Raw genomic sequence first — 19355 nt, forward strand, 5'->3', positions numbered from 1 at the left:
TACAAGCACAGCACCTCTGATAGCTAAGGGCCTCCCAGAGATTGCCTGACTCTCGCAGTTAAATTTATTGTGAATTAGCAATGCAGTAACTGATTGTGGGGGAAAGGAGAGGATTGTTCACCAGACATCAAAGTAAAAATGCCCAAACAAACTTGAAATTTTTATTTATTTCATTAGCCTTCATCCATAAAGGACCATTGGCATCTCTCTCCACTAGAGAGAGAGACAATTGGTTTTATGTAGCTTGAGGGGACCATTGCACAGGGGTGGAATAAGATGACGAGGGAGGCTTCCTTGAAACAGCTTGATTATGTACTGAATCCACACTGTTGACATTATTCTGCATCACATGCTGGACAAATGAAGCAACCAACTCCTTGCTAATTTATATATATATATATTTAAAATTAACACTCAAGAGATTTATTATTTACAGTGTTAAAGATATTCAGATTGGATCACTGGTTGGTCATTAATTTTACTTGATTGTTGTAATTGGCATTTTGTAGTGCCCTAGGGATAGGGCAGGGAAAATTAGCAAGGGATCCTGGCCCTGAATCTCTGTAGTTAAATGAGTATGTCTGAATTGGTATATTCTAGGCAAAATTGGAATATCCCATGAGATGGACACATGTAAAATGGTCACTTGGATTGAAGTCTAGAGAGTTTTGGATACCTGTACATTTAAACACACAGAGAGAAAATCGTGTTTGGAGTGGACGTGGTGGCTGCAGAAGTTTTTATAACTATGTGAAAAGCATAAAGGCCAGAATTGGAGGGACACAGAATTCCAAGAGAGTTATGGGCTGGAGTAATTTATAGAAATTGGGAAATTGAAAATTTTAAAATGGAGATAACACTTCAATAAAGTAAAAAATTACTATTTCAGTGGCACCTTATGTGAAAACATCTGAAAACCCTAGAGAATACATAAATTTTTGGAATGCAGCAATGGGCAAACACATCAAGATTCTAGCACTAACAATATTCTATAGACAGTAATGATACAATTACAAATTATTTTATTTTCAGGTGGTGTTAGTGAATATGAATAGTTGAATATTCAATGGAATAACCATAGAATCTTACTGTATAGTATGAGGCCATTCACCCATTATATCTATGTTGGTTCTTTCCGAATAGTTCTGCTGATTTTTCCCTTTCAAATCAAATTCCCTTCTGAAATTTAAGACCATAAAACTCAGGAGCAGAAGTCTGCTTTGGCATACAATGAGATCATGGCAGATTTAATAACCCTCAAGTCCACTTTCATCCCTTATCCCCATGACCCTTGATTAAAAATCTATACATCTCCATCTTCAATATCCTTAATGACCCAGCCACTACAGTCCACTGTGATAAATAATTCTTCAGATACACTACACTCTGAGAGAAAAACATCTTCCTGATCTCTGTGCCAAATGGGCAATCCCTTATTCTGAGATGATGCGTTCTGTTCCTAGACTCTCCCACAAGGGCAAATAACCTCTCTGCAATCACCCTGTCACAAGCCCTTAAGATTCCAAATATTTCAATAAGGTCTATTCTCATTCTTCGAAACTCTAAACATTACAAGCTAAATCTACTCAACCTTTCATCATAAGAAAATCCCTCCAACCCTGTGGGTCACCTCTTAAACCTTCTCTGGATGGCCTCCAATGTTAATCCATCTTTCCTTAGATAACGAGCCCAAAACTGTTCACAGTATTCCATGTTTAGATTTAGCAAGACCTCCCATTTTTGCACTCTATTCCCTTTGAAATAAAGACGAACAGTACATTTGCCTTCCCTATTATCTTCTGAACCTGGATGTTAGCTTTTCGTGATGCATGCATAACAAACCCTAAATCTCGATGTGCTGCAGCTCCTTGCACCCATTTAAATAACATTCAGGTCTTCTATTCTTTCTGCCAAAGTGTTTAACCTCACATTTTACCACAATATATTCCATTTGCCAAGTTTTTGACCACTCAATTAACCTATCTGTATCCCTTTATAGACTCCTTGCGTTATGTTCACGACTTGCCTTCCCACCTATTTTTGTGTCAATGCAAAGTTGGCAATTGTACATGAACTTCTGTCATCTAAGTTCTTGTTGAATATTGTAAATAATTGTGGCCCCAACACAGATCCCTGTGGCAATCCAGTGGTTAGATGTTGCCATCCCAAAATGTCCCCCTATCTCAACTCTGTCTTCTATATGCTACCTTATTGAACACTACTAACTGGTTTCCCTTTACCTTTTCTGCTTGTTACTTAGAGTCATAGAGCTCTACAGAATGGAACAAACCCTTCAGTCCAACTCGTCCATGCAGACCAGTTATCTTAAATTAATCTAGTACCATTTGTCAGCATTTGGCCAATATCCCTCTAAACTCTTTCTATTCATATCTAGGTGCCTTTTAAATGTTCTAATTATACCAGCCTCCAGCACTTCCTTTGGCAGATGGTTCCATACACACATCACTCTCTGCATGAAAAAGTTGCCTTTTAGGTCCCTTCTAAATTTTTCCCCTCTCACCCTAAACGCTTTAGCTTTGGACTTCCCCACCCTAGAGAAATGACTGTTTCTATTCATCTTATCCATGCACCTCATGATGTTATAAACCTCTATAAGGTCACCCCTCAGCCCCCCCCCCACCCCCCTCCCCCCCCTCCCCCCACACTCTAGGGAAAATAACCCCAGCCTGTTCAGCCTCCGGCTAACAGTTTAAACCCTCCAACCCTGGCAACATCCTTGTAAATCTTTTCTGAAGCCTTTCAAGTTTCACAACACCCTTCCTAGAGCAGGGAGACCAGAATTGCATGCAGTATTCCAAAAGTGGCCTAACCAATGTCCTACACAGCCGCAACATGACCTCCCAACTCCTACACTTGATGCACTGACCAATAAAGGCAAGCATACCAAATACCTTCTTCGCTATCCTGTCGACCTGGGACTCCACTTTCAAGGAACTAAACCTACACTCCAAGGTGTCTTTGTTCAGCAACACTCCCTAGGACCTTACCATTAGGTCTATAAGTCCTGCTCTGATTTGCTTTTCCAAAATGCAGCACCTCACATTTATCTAAATTAAACTCCATTTGCCACTCCTTGGCCCATTGACCCATCTGATCAAGATCCCATTGTGATCTGAGGTAACCTTCTTCGCTGTCCACTACACTTCCAATTTTGGTGTCAGGATAGGTGACTGAGGCGTCAGTGGGGGAGCACTTTTGGGCCAGGGACCATAATTCTATTAAATTTAAAATAGTGATGGAAAAGGATAGACCAGATCCAAAAGTTGAAGTTCTACATTGGAGAAAGGCCAACTTTGACAGGATTAGGCAAGAACTTTCGAAAGCTGATTGGGGACAGATGTTCGCAGGTAAACGGACGGCTGGAAAATGGGAAGCCTTCAAAAATGAGATAACAAGAATCCAGAGAAGGTATATTCCTGTCAGGGTGAAAGGAAAAGCTGGTAGGTATAGGAAATACTGGATGACTAAAGAAATTGAGGGTTTGGTTAAGAAAAAGAAGGAAGCATATGTAAGGTATAGACAGGATAGATCGAGTGACTCCTGAGAAGAATATAAAGGAAGTAGGAGTATACTTAAGAGGGAAATCAGGAGGGCAAAAAGGGGACATGAGATAGCTTTGGCAAATAGAATTAAGGAGAATCCAAAGTGTTTTTACAAATGCATTAAGGACAGAAGATTAACTAGGGAGAGAATAGGGCCCCTCAAAGATCAGCAAGGCAGCCTTTGTGTGGAGCCGCAGAAAATGGGGGAGATACTAAATGAATATTTTGCATCAGTTTTTACTGTGGAAAAGGATATGGAAGATATAGACTGTAGCGAAATAGATGGTGACATTTTGCGAAATGTCCATATTACAGGGGAAGAAGTGCTAGATATCTTGAAACGGGCAAAGGTGGATAAATCCCCAGGACCTGATCAGGGGTACCCAAGAACTCTGTGGGAAGCTAAAGAAGTGATTGCTGGGCCTTGCTGAGATATTTGTATCATCGATAGTCACAGGTGAGGTGCCGGAAGACTGGAGGTTGGCTAACGTGTTTAAGAAGGGTAGTAAGGACAAGCCACGGAACTATAGACTGGTGAGCCTGACCTCGGTTTTGGGCAAGTTGTTGGAGGGAATCCTGAGGGACAGGATGTACATGTATTTGGAAGGGCAAGGACTGATTAGGGATAGTCAACATGGCTTTGTGTGTGGGAAATGATGTCTTACAAACTTGATTGAGTTTTTTGAAGAAGTAACAAAGAGGATTGATGAGGACAGAGCAGTAGATGTGATCTATATGGACTTCAGTAAGGCGTTCGACAAGATTCCCCATGGGAGACTGATTAGCAAGGTTAGATCTCATGGAATACAGGGAGAACTAGCCATTTGGATACAGAACTGGCTCAAAGGTAGAAGACAGAGGGTGGTGGTGGAGGGTTGTTTTTCAGACTGGAGGCCTGTGACCAGTGGAGTGCCACAAGGATCGGTGCTGGGTCCTCCACTTTTTGTTATTTACGTAAATGATTTGGATGCGAGCATAAGAGGTACAGTTAGTAAGTTTGCAGATGACACCAAAATTGGAGGTGTAGCGAAGAGGGTTACCTCAGATTACAACAGGATCTTGACCAGATGGGCCAATGGGCTGAGAAGTGACAGATAGACTTTAATTCAGATAAATGCAAGGTGCTGCATTTTGGAAATGCAAATCTTAGCAGGACTTATACACTTAATGGTAAGGTCCTGAGGAGTGTTGCTGAACAAAGAGACCTTGGAGTTCAGGTTCATAACTCCTTGAAAGTGGAGTCGCAGGTGGATAGGATAGTGAAGAAGGCGTTTGGTATACTTTCTTTTATTGGTCAGAGTATTGAGTACAGGAGTTGGGAGGTCATGTTGCGGCTGTACAGGACATTGGTTAGGCCACTGTTGGAATATTGTGTGCAATTTTGGTCTCCTTCCTATCGGAAAGATGTTGTGAAACTCGAAAGTGGTCAGAAAAGATTTACAAGGATGTTGCCAGGGTTGGAGGATTTGAGCTAAGGGGAGAGGCTGAACAGGCTGGGGCTGTTTTCCCTGGAGCGTCGGAGATTGAGGGGTGACCTTATAAAGGTTTACAAAATTATGAGGGGCATGGATAGGGTAAATAGGCAAAGTCTTTTTCCTGAGGTGAGGGAGTCCAGAACTAGAGGGCATAGGTTTAGGGTGAGAGGGGAAAGATATAAAAGGGACCTAAGGGGCAACATTTTTCACACAGAGGGTGGTACGGGTATGGAATGAGCTGCCAAAGGAAGTGGTGGAGGCTGGTACAATTGCAACATTTAAGAAGCAGTTGGATGGGTATATGAATAGGAAGGGTTTGGAGGGATATGGGCCGGGTGCTGGCAGGTGGGACTAGATTGGGTTGGGATATCTGGTCGGCATGGACGGGTTGGACCGAAGGGTCTGTTTCCATGCTGTACACCTCTATGACTTTATGATTGTATAATTTGCTTCCACAACCCTTTTAGACAGCACACTCTATACCTTAACCACTCATTTTGAAAATTCATTGACCATAATTCTTTTGGCAATAATCTCGAATCTGTACACTTTACATTTTAATTGTCCTGCTGGTGACTGCTTTATATAGCCTAATGTTTCAGACTCTGAACGCTTCTCATTACTTTCTCTATTCTAAGAAGAACAATTCAAGCTTCTCTAGTCTCAACAATTGACCAAGGTCCCTCCTCCTTGATCCTTGTCAAGAGAATTATAAAATGGCTACTGGACAGAAGGAGGCCATTTGGCCCACCATATCCTGTCAATTAATGGGCAAAGGTTCCACTTTCGGATTAAGGACTAGAGTTCCCAGCCTTAACCTGACACTTGTGTGTGCTGCATGCTGGGATATGAACCTCACTCCTGAAGTCTCACTAAACGATACAACTAGTCTAAAAGGTAACAATATTCTTCAAAATATCTCTCTAACCTGCAATGATGCAGCAATTTCTTCATTTCATAGGAAATTTAAGCTTATTTCTTTAAGAAATCCAACATGAGTATTGCAAACTTCTCCCAAGTCATGTTAAAACACATTCATATTTGAAACAAAGCCAAGAGTGTATGCACTACTAATTATTTTGATATCGTACAGAACTAGGAAAACCATAAAAGATCTAGATTTAACTCACTTGATGCAGTGGCAGAGAACCTGTCATTGACAGTAGCAGCCGTGAAGTACTCAAGTAAAAATCTGCTAAACTCCTGATTCTAGGTTAATAATTATCCCCTCAAGACTAATTACTAAACTTAGTGATCACAGACTAAGCCCCACTCTCTACAACTGGATCCTCAGTTTCCTGACCCACAGGCCGCAATCAGTGAAGATTGGGGACAATATTTCATCCGAACTGACACTCAACACTAGAGCCCCCCAGGGATGTGTATTCAGCCCCCTACTGTACTCACTGTATACCCATGACTGCGTCAGCAAATACCAAACTAATGCCATTTACAATTTTGCTGATGACACCACCATAGTCAGTTGAATCTCAGATGGTGACAAGACAGACTACAGACGGGAGGTGGAAGACCTGGTGCACTGAGAACAACCTAGCTCTCAAGCTGGCAAAACCAAGGAACTCGTTATTGACTATCAGTGGGATGTTACTCATGCCCCCCCCTACACATTAACAGTGGAGACTATCAAGCTCCTGGTAATGGTCATCCACAACAAGTTTCTTGGATTCTTCAGGTGGACACACTGGTTACAAAGGCCCAACAACGTCTCTTCTTCTTCAGGCAGCTGAGGAAATTTGGCATGACGGTGAATACCCTTGCCAACCTTTATAGGTGCGCCATCGAGAGCGTTCTGTCTGGATGTATCACTACCTGGTATGGCAACTGTACCATTCAAGATCGGAGATAGTTACAGACAGTGGTGTGCTTGGCCTGGGCAATCACAAAGGCCAACCACCCATCTACAGAAGCAATCTACCAGGCCCGCTGACAAGGAAAGACCACCAGAATTCTCAAGGATCCATCCCATCCTGGCAATGTTTTTCTACAAACTCTACCATCGGGGAGAAGGTACAGAAGCCTGAACACATGCACCAGCCAGTTCCGTAACAGTTTCTACCCTACTGTTGTTAGAATACTGAATGGATTTACAAACTCTTAACATTCGCCTGTACCTGTGTTTTTGTTTTTGCCACTGTTTACCTATTATTTACTATCTATGCTACTTAACTCTGTGATCTGCCAGTATTGCTCGCAAGATAAAGCTTTTCACTGTGTCTCGGTACACGTGACAATAAATTCAATTCAATTCATCCAGGACAATCTGCTAGAAGGACGAATGTCAGAAATAAACAGAGTTCAGTATGACTTGTCATGAACCTCCCTACTACTGGATTAGTGGTGCTGGAAGAGCACAGCACTTCAGGCAGCAGCTCGTTGGATGCTGCCTGAACTGCTGTGCTCTTCCAGCACCACTAATCCAGTATTTGGTTTTCAGCATCTGCAGTCATTGTTTTTACCATGAACCTCCCTATAGTCAGGATTCAAATTCTGCCATGACAGCCGATGGACCTACCAGCTTACAGCATAAAGCTAATATCTGAGGGATTTTGTGGTACAGTGATAGTGCCCATACCGCTTGGCTAGGAGGCCTACCTTTGTGTCCACCTGCTCCAGCAGTTTATAATAAAAGCTCTAAAGATTAGAAAATATTTAAGTCTGTTATTTTGGAGACATAGATATCTGAGTATTGAGATCTGTGCATGCTCCAATTGAAACTGCACTGGTTTTTGTGAAGCGTAAAGTATTTTATTTTAGAACAATAAAAGTATTTGTTGCTAAAAATCTAGCTTCTGGTGACAGTGTTGAAAGCCAATGACTGAAGCAGGGTGAAGCAGACCATGACATGTACATGCGCTTGTCAAAGATACCTCCAAGTCTTGCTCAGTACCAGTGTGAAGCTTCAAATTAAGTGTACAAAACTAGCCTGAGAGGGCTCTTGTAGGGTAGTGGTAGTGTCCCTACCTTTGAGCTAGGAGAACTAGCTCCCACCCACTCAAGGTAGAGGTGTGTTACAACATCCCTGACTGAGGCTGACTACAAAATATCTAAACCTGGTATCAGTCACTAGTGACCACCATAACTACTTCACCAAACAGCCCCTTAATACCAGCCTTTCTGTTTTGGCCACCTGCCCTCCCGGCTTCTGGGTCTAATCTTGTTTCACAACACACTCGTGTACAAAAAAAAGCCTTGGGACCGCTTCTTCACGCTAAAGGCGCCCGATAAACATAAGTCGTTAGCCAGCGGGAATTAAAAGAAAAAAGCCGCGGTGGTATATTTCCCTCCCCCCTCCCAGGTTATCAAAAATGAAAAGCACCCTTCCTAGCGACTTCAATCGGCATTGTGTCGGCGAACCGTAGAATTTATTCTCTGCGGCCATAGTTCTCGGAATGAGCAGCGCTTGCGCCTTGGTAATGGTTGCATTGCATTGAGAGGGACGGGACTCCCTCCCCTAAAATATGGGGAAACAATGTATCGGAGAAGAGATGCTCCGGGTTACTTTGTTGTAACTAGTTTTCAAGAGCACATCGGGACGGGCTGGGAAGTATGAAGGAGATGGTTGGAGGTTGCTGCGTGTGTTCTGACGAGAGGGGATGGGCTGAGAATCCTTTGGTCTACTGTGACGGGCATGGTTGCAATGTTGCTGTTCATCAAGGTAAAGGGGAGAGAGAGAGAGGGGAGGAAGGCATTTTTTTTTAGAAAGAGCTTAAGCCTTTGCAAGAGGATGTGGTGCATTTCAAGCCTTTCATTTCACACCTTGAAATGTAACGTGATCTTTTCTCACCCACCTTGCAAATTGCCAATCATAACGTTTAACATTTCTTTTTAAATCGAGAAGTTGAAACATTAATCCGTCTTTTTCCTTGTGGTCATAAGAGTCCAGCTGTCAGTCACGTAGACTTTAGTATTTATTTTAAAAAATGTTTTGGCAGCACATTTGTGAATGTATCTTTTCGGGTGTTTTAAGTTGTGTCATATCTTTTTTTTGTCAATGTGTAAATCTAACTTTGTTTCCTCTCTCTCCGGCGTTTGGTGTACTTTTCAGCACGCTACATTGACCTGTGTGTGATTATTAATCCGTTAGCAAGGACCATCAAGCAGGGTGGGGAAGAGAAATTCGGATTTTTGGGGGTGTGTGGATGCCTTGATCACCTACACATGTTAATTTCACCTGTCAATCATGTATGTCTTGTGTAGTTAGTTGTTGGTAACGTTAGCAACTACTGGTGTTTCTGTTTATACAATCAGCCAAAAGCCTTAACTCCAGCTGATCTCCTGGTGGCCTGCCAGTTAAATGCACCACTTAATATGGTATTAAACTGCATGTGCTGGAAAAGTCCAGCCTCAATCCCCTAGATTGGGTGAGCCAAGGTGGCACTGAGGTGTCCAGTGCTCCTGGGGTTAACAAAGGCGATATCAACTGTTAAAACCAGCAACTCACGTCTGTGTAAGTGACCTTTTAGTTACCAGAAAGTAATGAGACAAACAGTTGGCAGCGAGCCAAAGCAGATGATATTGGAATAGGTAACCAAAAACTAGGTCAAAGAGTCGGATTATAGGCCAATTCACTGTCTAGGCAGTGTCTACGCAGAATTGTGACCATTTGGTAACACTATTACTGGTACAGGTGGATTCTCCCCAACTCTTGTTGGGATGTTATCGTGCACACACTGGGAATGTCAATTCTGAAATTTCTCAACTATGCAGACAAGAATCAGCTGGTGCTCACTGAAGACACCGAATATTCTACTTTACTTAAAATGTAAAAACAATCTGTCAATCTGGAACTCTATCGGGTTTTTAATCTGTGACAATAAAGCATATTCAGTTTTGGATTATTAAAACAAAAGTGCAGGTGGTTTTGGCTTTGGATAAAAAATTTTATGTTATCGTGCTGTTTACATTTAACATTTATGTATACACACAGGGAAGGTTAAAGTGGTCATGACCAAAGTTACCAGAGCTAGGGAGGGGTGCTATAAATAAATCTACCCCATTATCTGCAGGAGAAGGAAAAGAGTGAAGCAGATAAAAGTGTAGGATGGTGCTGTTGTGATCCATGAATGCTGTTTGTGTATTTATAACTGTTTATCCCCCGTTTCTATTTACAGCTTGTTATGGAATCGTTCAGGTCCCAACTGGTCCCTGGTTCTGCAGGAAGTGTGAATCTCAGGAGCGAGCTGCTAGAGTGGTGAGTATTTATCAGATTGCCTCAGAATTCTGCTAGCTGTAACTTTACATTGACCCTTGAAAGCAGAGGGTATGTCTTCATATTGTAAAACCTGTAATGGTTTGAACATATAACCTTTGCTGTATATAACTTATGAGGTTGGAACTTTGTCGCAGATACAGCTTACCCTCACTGACAACACTGTTGATAAGAGTATTGTCATGGTTCAACACTAAGTGAAAAGAGCCAGGAACATCCTAGGTTTGATCTATGGTTTTTCTGCTTAGGGGAGAGTTGGTCTCAGGGAGTCTTGGGTTGAGGAAAAGATAAATTAGATGATAAAACCATAAGACTATAAGAAATGGAACAGGAGTAAGACATTTGACCCCACAAGCCTGCTTTATCATTCAATAAGGTCATGGCTGATCCAAAGTTCCTCACATCTACTTTTCTGTCCTTTCCCCATGACCCTTGATACCCCAAGGAACCTATCTATTTCAGCTTTAAATATACACAAGAACTCTGCCCCCACAGCTCTCTGCGGCAAGGATTTCCAAAGATTCTCAACACTCTGAGAAAGCCCTCATCTCAAACCTAAATTGGCTTCCCTTTATTCAGAGACTATGCCCTCTGGTCCTAGACTCTTCCATGAGGGAAACATCCTGTCAGTATTTACCCTGTCAACCCCTTCAGAATCTCATGTGTTTCAATGAGATCACCTCTCATTCTTCTAAACTCCAGCTAGTAGAGTTCCAGCTTTTGCTCATAAGAAAATCCAGGGGTCATCATTCCTGCTGAATGACTATTGGCCATGCTAGAAGTTCATATGTAGAATAATTGAATAATACACTACAGAAGGAGGCCAGCTGGCTGCTCATGTCTGTGTCAATTCTTTGAAAGATATCCAATTCATCTTGTTTCCCCATTCCTTCCCTGAAGAAAAAGTCCCCCTTCAAGTAGTTATCTAACTTGCTTTTGAATGTTATTATTGAATCTGTTTCCACCACCCTTTTAGGCAGTGCATTCCATATGATTATAATTCCCTGTTTTAAAATGAATTATTTTCATTCTCCTCTTGCTCATTTGCCAATTAAATCTGTCTCTCTCTGGTTACAATGCTTTTGCCACATGGAAGCAGTTTCTTCGAAAGCCCACCATGATTTTGAACACCTCCATTAATGCTTTGCTTAACCTCTCTGCTCTAAGGCAGTAATCCAAATTTGTCACTTTTCTGTGATAGATTTGGTTCAGCTATGGGATCCACTGGTGCAGGGCTACAGGAAAAGGTCGGGAGAGTGGGGATAGCTAAAGTACTTGGCAAGAATTGACATAGATGTGACAGGTTGTGTGGCCTCTTTCTATGCTGTAAACACTCTATGATTCATCTCTTTTCGAATCACCATTTCTGATTGATGAAGCTTGCTGACTCTCACTGTGTAGACTTCACCTTTAGAGCACTCGGTGTGCAGTGCTGGAGAGTTGCCAGTACTTGGTTAGTGAGTCACTGAGAAAACTGGGAGTACATGAGTATTTTATATCCTTTTCTATACATTTTGCTGTGCTATCTGCAGGTATTACTTATTCCTGTGGTGACTATAGTTGTGCATGCATGCATGCACTGTTGCATAACCTTCCCTACATCTTTCTTGGACATGGTATAAAGACAGAATTTCAGTTCGAAGTTCAGAATTAGGTGGAATCTCACCAGTCAAAGCAAACTGCCAGTTGGTTTCAAGAGGGTTGGCAGCTTTTATAGTCCAGAGGTTTAGGGGTTTAAAAACTGTCAGGGAAATCAAAAGGATACGTTGTAATTTTACCAGTTCTCAAAGCCAGGATGGTTCACATCCCACTGGAATTTTGCCTGGCATTTTGAAATAGAGAATGATATAGTAATTGGTGACACCATTGACACAAAACAGGGATGGATACAGCTATGATCCTAATCCTCTGCTTACTCTCTGACACCGTTCCTAAGGCACTTCCTAGTCATCACTTACTGGGACCATTATCTTACAGTCTGGGAGCAACCTGTGTGGCTCAGTCCATTACAGTTTATTTCCTGATGGCAGAACAGTAAGAGACACAATACAAATACTATTGTTACACAGGAAGCTGTGCCCATGAGGAACTGATCAACATTGTCTTAGATCCTGTGGCTTTGTGCTTTGTAGTTTAAAGGAAGTTGTATTTTTTTCATTCATCAAAGTGAGGGATATCAGACCCGAGGAAAATGTAACGTTTTCCACCTGCCCAGTAACATTGCCTTAGGCTAATTTCAGCAGAAGGGCAATTACGGAGCCAAATTGATGCTCCATCCCGTACAGTAGAGCTTCTCTTTTGCAAGAGTGTGAAAAAGATAAAGAGAGACCTTCCATTAATTTAACCAATACTCTTCTGGCCATTTCCTAACTGACACCAAGTTCTTTTTACCAGTCTCCATGTTGTCATGAACCAACATTGGCTCCCAGTCACAATAGCTGCATTTAAAGTTTTCACCCCTTGTCCTTCAAATTGAAATTGAGTTCTGATTGTATATCTGTTTGGAGTATTTCAAGTCTCTTGCTATCTGCCAGATGAATCATTAGCCTTTCTATAGAGGGTGGTGTTGCCAGATAAAACCTTGAACTCTCACAAGGTGTAGTTCCCACAGTTGATGACAGTCTTTTGCTATTGTGTTCGAGTGGTCATGCTTTTAGCATTGCATTATTCTCACCAGTGGATGTTGGCAGAAATCCCTGCAATAGGTGAATGGACAGGGCACTATTGTGCCTGCTCCTGATCCTGTCATCGAAAGAAAGAACAGTTTCTGTGCTGACTTTGCATTCGTGATGTCTTAAATGTCTCAAGGTTTCATTTTGTTCGTTCAAGAATATTGTAAAACTACCCAAATGTATGTGTTAGAATATTGCTGGAAACTATTCCACTACATAGAAACAGGACAAGGCCATTCTGCCCATCGAGCCTCCTCTACCTTTTAATACAATCATAGTTAATTGAACGCTTCAATGCCTGTTACCCACACTATCTCCATGAATAATCAAAAATCTAACAACAACTACTTCAATCATGCTCAAAGACTGAGCTACCACAGTCTTCTGGGTAGAGAAATTGTCAATGATTCACCAACCTCCGACTAAAACAACTTCTCCTCATTTTGGTCCTAAATGGAACGTCCCTTATTTTTAAATTGTGTCTCCTAGTTTTAGCTTTCCTAACCAGGGGAAACATCTTATCTGCATTTACCATTTCTATCCCTTTAAGCTTTTTACAAGTTTCAATGAGATCACCCCTTGTTCTTAGAAACTCTAGAGAATGCAGGTCCAGTTTGCCAAATATCTCTTCTTAGCTCAGTCCCACATCCTGGGAACAAGTCTGGAAAACATTTAAGTTTAGCTATTCATAGCAAACAGGATAAAATCTCTTCTCTGTACTATTCCTGTCTCCTTCCCCTGGCAAGAATGCACTTTACTGAGGGGCCATTTCTGAACAATGGGCAGGAGTTGAAACCCTCTTTGATTTTTCTCCACCTCTTCAAGTTAGGATAACCTGCAGTGTTTATGGTGTTGCTCGCAATCTGGTGCCAAATGCTGGCTAACAATTGGCCAACCTGAGGTATTCTTGTTTGTTTTTGTAGTGCAGTGCAAGTTCAGTTGGGAGCTGCACTTCTCAATTGAGGCAATGGGAATAGTTTAGCTAACTTAGTGTGACCCAGGAATTAGGTGCACTTGTCAGGAATAGACTTGCCAGAGCTTTGTACACCGGGTCTGCACGTGTGTAATGTGGGCCTGTGCGCACACCTGGGAGTTTGTGTAATTTGGAATTGTGTGCACAGGTAATATGGTTCTGAATGTGCACACCTGTATGTTCTGTGGGTCTGAGTGCATGTAATGTGGGCCTGCACATGTGTATGTTTGAAAAGTGAGTCTATGCGCGTGTCTAATGTGTGTGTGTGTGTGTGTATGTATATGTGTTTGCAATATAGGTCTGTGTGCAATAATTGTTTGCATCTTTGTGTGGAATTTGCTTATCAACTGCATCACTGACCAGCTATTTCCCAAGTGGGGCCAACTGCTTCACAGGAAGGTCAGAATGCCCTAACTCATTGAAAGGTTCTGTACCTGAACAAGATTGTTGGCAAAAGCAGAGAAGCTATATTAAATGTCTATCAACTCTTGGTTAGACCTCACTCAAATAAAGATATAGAGGGACTGGAGAAGCTGCAAAGAAGGTTGACAAGGATGCTTACAGAATGGAGTAGTTTGAACTTTCAGGGAGAAGGCATAACTTTGCTATTATTCTGTGGAAAAGACAAGCTGATGAGTAACCATTTAAAGTTTTTCAACATTTTGAGCAGCTTTAAGAGAAAATGTTTACACTTCTGGTTGAGTCCAAAACTAGGGATTATCAATAAAAGATAATCACCAACAATTCCATAAAGAATTAAGGGGAAGTTTTTTTTAAACAAAGAGTGATTAGAACATAGTGTATGCAGTCACAAAACTTGAGGCAAATAGTAGTATAGAGGTCCTTAAGGGGAGATTCAATAAGTTTGTGATGGAGAAAAGAATTGAAGGAGATGGGATGGATGAGCGTAAAGTGGGAGGAGGTTTGTAAAGAGTGTATGGGAACATCAGTACCTCCAAGTTCCCCCCTCATGTTGTTCATCATGTTGAGTTAGACATATATTGCACCATTGGCACTGGACCAGAGTTCTTAAACACCTTAACTACCAGTACTATAGGACCACCATCATGACATGGACTGCAAGAATTCAAGAAGGTGGTTCACCGTTACCCCCAAGGGCATTTAGTAGTTGGTAATAAAATGCTGATTTCCATGACCAGCTACATCCACATCTTCTGAATCAGTTTTTTTTTACTTGGTTGGGGTTGGAATGGCCTGGTTCTGTGCTGTAAATTCCATATGTCTTGATGCTGAACTTTGTTATTTTCCTTATCCTGAAAACTGAAGATTGTAGGTGTGTGTGGCAGCCAAATTGGCAATTGATCATAAGTTAAGATCATCAGCTTGTTCCACTATGGGTTCCATGAACTCCTGACACCCTGTCAGTGGAAATATTGATCAGCTGTTGTCTGGGCTACACAATGATTCTTTCCTGAACTGGGCAGATTGTAGCTCCTGCAACTGTAAATCAGAAAGCAAGAATTGAACTGAAAATCTGGGATTATATTGTCTAATACAGTTGCCTGGCATGATTATAATGCTATGCTGTGAATTTGTTGGTAAGGGGATGCCATCCGAATTAAAGGATGCTGCCTGTGTGACTCGTGTTGATATCTTTCTCAGTATGAAATGGAGTCAAACAGACAAAGAAATTCTGGATTTTCCGGAGGGCGGTGCTGAGTTGGAGGTTTGGGACTGGGATAATGTTGGGGAGGGGAAATGAGGAAGCCTCCAACTCGGCACTTCCCTCCGGACCTGTCTATCACTGCCCCCTCTGACCTATCACCTTCTCCCTCCCCTTCATCCAGCTATCGCTTTCCCAACTACCTCCTTCCATCCACCCCCCCCCCACCAATCCCACCCCCCCCCCCACCAATCCCACTCCCCTCCCCACCAATCCCACTCCCCTCCCCACCAATCCCACTCCCCTCCCCACCAATCCCACTCCCCTCCCCACCAATCCCACTCCCCTCCCCACCAATCCCACTCCCCTCCCATTTATCTCTCAGCCCCGACTCACAAGACTCATTCTTGATGAATGGCTTATGCCCGAAATGTCGGTTCTCCTGTGCTTTTCCAGCGCTACACTCCCAACTCTGATCTCCAGCATCTGCAGTCCTCACTTTTGCCCTGGATTTTTTTCCAGTCATTTATGAAACTCCCTCTTTCCCTCTTTTCCCCCCCCCCCACCCCATCCCCCACTGCAGGAAACAATGTATGTTGGAGGTCCTCATGTGTTATGGCACCTGAATCCTCAGTGAAGACAGTGATACAGACAGATGATCAAAAAGTTGGTGAAACAGTCCGACTTAAAGGAATCTGTTAAAGGAAAAGAAAGAGGGAGAGAAGTTCAGCAGTTAAAGAAGGAGTTCAAGATTCAGCCCGTTGAAGTTATAGCTGCTAATATTGGAGTGAAAGAAATCTAGGTGCTGGCAGAGAATACAACAGCAGAAAGCACAAACAGTATAGAAGTAAAATGACCTCAATGGTGGTGAGGGGAGACTCTATACACTGGTACTGAAAATTGGAACTGAACACACTGTACCTAGATTATAAAGTTATATGGTATCTAGAAATTGTTTTACCACTTTCTGAAGTGTGTGCGTAGCCTTACTTTCTGATTTTCTACTTGCCCTCTCTGAAACTTGTGTTCCAGAATCACAGGGTAGGCTTAAATTACTGTTTAAAAGGAACTTCGTCGACCAAGCTTTTGGTGACCAAAAGGAATTTCAGACCCCGGGCTCCAGGAAGTAGAATGCTTGCCTGCGTGCCAATGGTATTGGAATAGAGTCAGCATTGCATAGGAGACCAGGATTAGAGGAACACACTTGGAGAGTTGTAGGTTAGCAGGAGGTTACAAAATTGCAGTCTGTAACGTTGTCTAACTGAAGCATTATATCTTTTTCAAAAGTGTTAAGATCCCAACACAGCAGCAGTAATTCATTCCAGAGACCGAACTCAGTTAGTGACTTCACAGCTGTGCTTTGACAAATCAGGAGTGGAAAATCTGATGGGTAGATTTTAGAAGCAAAGGTTATGTTTTGTAATTTGAAACTTCCAAATCCTCTGGCAGACACATGATGTTGAACCTTGATTTGAAAACACTCATTGACGGCTGCCAATTTTTGTAGCAGTCGGCTTATCTGATTGGATGCAGACTCTCAATTAAATGGAAAGAACAGGGATCTGGTCTTAATGTGCATCTTGTGCCTCGGTTTGAGAGCACCATCTGGAGCACATGTTTTGAGTTGGTGCTACGTGGTAGTGAACAATTCCATCTTCCAAACAAAAAAGTACTTGCTTTTTTTTGCATTGTTACACTCCCTAATGACAGGGTAATCTTACTGAGACACTGAAGCAGCAGGTCATTTGATATAATCATTGCTTAAATGTTCTGCTAGTTGGCACTTTGATCAGGCAGTTGGAGATGTCCTTTTTAGCACAACTTCATTGATCCTGAGAATCTTTGTAAGACCCTGAAACATGCACTTTATTTTTTCACCCTCTGGAGATCTCAAGAGTCTCTGAAGTCAAAAATAATTTCATCCAAGGGATTTTCTATTGGAGAGGGCTGACTGAAAATTCAAATCGGTCCAACATTTTAATGTTGATTAATAATATATGTAATATTTGCATGAATTGAAATGTCAGAGGGATTCCATTAGCTGGGACTGTCACAATTTTCAGAATATTATAAACAGAGATTAGTGTCAACATTTCCCGTCCTGGTTTAATGGCAGTGACTTGTCGGATACAGATGTCTATCTATCACTTCATCCAAGTCACCCTCCCTACATTAAGAAGCCATTTGACTTTTAGACCATGCCACTTTTACACAAATCCTACCTTCGCCTGTTTGAGAGACGAACGTACCTGGGGGCTTCCTCATTGGGATACCGCTAGCAGTCCCTCCACTCTCCTTTTCCAAATGGAAAATAATGCTCCCTCTTGGGTCCTGCCTGAAATCAAACCATTTAGATCAGCCTAGGTCTGGCTTCCTAGGTACCACACTATGATAGTATTTTCCATTGAACCACTATGGAGTTTTAACTGTTATTTTTAATTATGCATCATAGTAAAATGTAAAGCAGACTGTATAAGACATAGAGGAGAAGTAGACCATTCAGCCCATCGAGTCTGTTCCATCATTCAATGAAGTCACAGCTGATCTAATAGTCCTCAACTCCACTTTCCTGCCTTTTCCCTGTAACCCTTGATTCCTTACTGATCAAAAATCTGTCTATCTCAACCTTGAATATACTTCCTGACCCAACCCCAACAGTCCTCTCTGGTAAAGACTTCCATAGATTCAGAACCCTCTGAGAGAAGAAATTCCTCTTCAATTCCATCTTAAATGTTTTTATTCTGAGGTTATGCCCTCTGGTCCTAGGTGCTCCCACAGGTGAAACAACCTGTGTCCTACCCTACCCAGCAAATCTTGTGAAGTGAAATTAACCAAAATCAAACATAGAATGGTGGAAGGCCATTCACCCTCTTGAAGCTGCTGTGCAATTCTGTTCGAATGTGGTTGACATGAATCTCAATTCCATTTAACCATATTTGTACAATCATTCACAAGCATTCTACTTCTGATCTTGTGATGGAAGGAAGGTCACATGTGAAGCAGCTGAAGATGGTTTGGCCTAGAACACCAAGCTGAGGAACTCCAATTAGTTAATAATGAATAAGGTGCAAAGTAGGAGCATAATGTGGCTGAAAGAACTTTGTAGAGACAGGATACAGCGATGCCATGAAGGGTACTGTCTCAGAGGTTGAGAGCTTGAAATGTGAGATGTTGGAGAACCCAGAAAGTGATGGGAGTTGGTGAAGCTGTTGGACGAGTGGGGTTTGGAGCAAGTTGAGGCACAAGTAACGGGAACTTGCCTGCAATAGGTACATCAGAACTAAGTTCCAATATCCCCATATGCACATAGACCAAGGGTCATCTATGAGCTGAGAGATATCTAGCTGCTTAAGCTCACTTTGTTTAGTAGTGTAGCATTCACAGTTGACTCTGAAGTCTCAAATGCAGTGCTAAACATTAACCATTCACAACTTCCCAAAGTGTTTTTACAGTAAGGTGTGTATTTCTGAACTGGAAGGATTTTTGCCAATAATCATGACTGACAAAACCAGTCACACTCTCAGTAGAGGTTGTCGACTGTGCAAAAGGGATATCTGCTGACATTGGGAGATGACCATTTTTGGGCATGTATATTTGTTATTTTATTTATGATTTTGATTTCTCAGGGTTTTGTTTTTTTGCAACCCTGCATTCTCTCGCAGCACTATCTCTTGCGAACTCTGGTTCAGCAGCCCAACTGGCCAAGTATGATTGTTCGCACATAGGAAGTGACAGTTGGTACTATTGAGCTATTTGGCCATTGGTGGCATCACAGGTGAGCTTCACTCTGACTTTGTCCATTGGCCCCACTGCAGCCT

General features: G+C 42.1%; 1 protein-coding gene across 5 annotated transcripts in view; it reads left to right on the forward strand.

Annotated features, from left to right (window-relative positions):
- Nucleotides 1-8441: 8441 nt before the first annotated feature.
- The window catches only part of LOC140465698 (protein AF-10-like), a 186457-nt gene continuing 175543 nt past the window's right edge, over nt 8442-19355 (forward strand). For all 5 annotated transcript variants that reach the window (XM_072561337.1, XM_072561338.1, XM_072561340.1 and 2 more), the window contains exons 1-2: nt 8442-8714; nt 10171-10250. In XM_072561337.1, coding sequence (XP_072417438.1) covers nt 8606-8714; nt 10171-10250 — 189 coding nt within the window. In that variant the 5' untranslated portion in view covers nt 8442-8605. The remainder of the gene's footprint in view (nt 8715-10170; nt 10251-19355) is intronic.

This window comes from Chiloscyllium punctatum, chromosome 42, assembly GCF_047496795.1.
Source record: "Chiloscyllium punctatum isolate Juve2018m chromosome 42, sChiPun1.3, whole genome shotgun sequence".
Taxonomy (NCBI): Eukaryota; Metazoa; Chordata; class Chondrichthyes; order Orectolobiformes; family Hemiscylliidae; genus Chiloscyllium; species Chiloscyllium punctatum.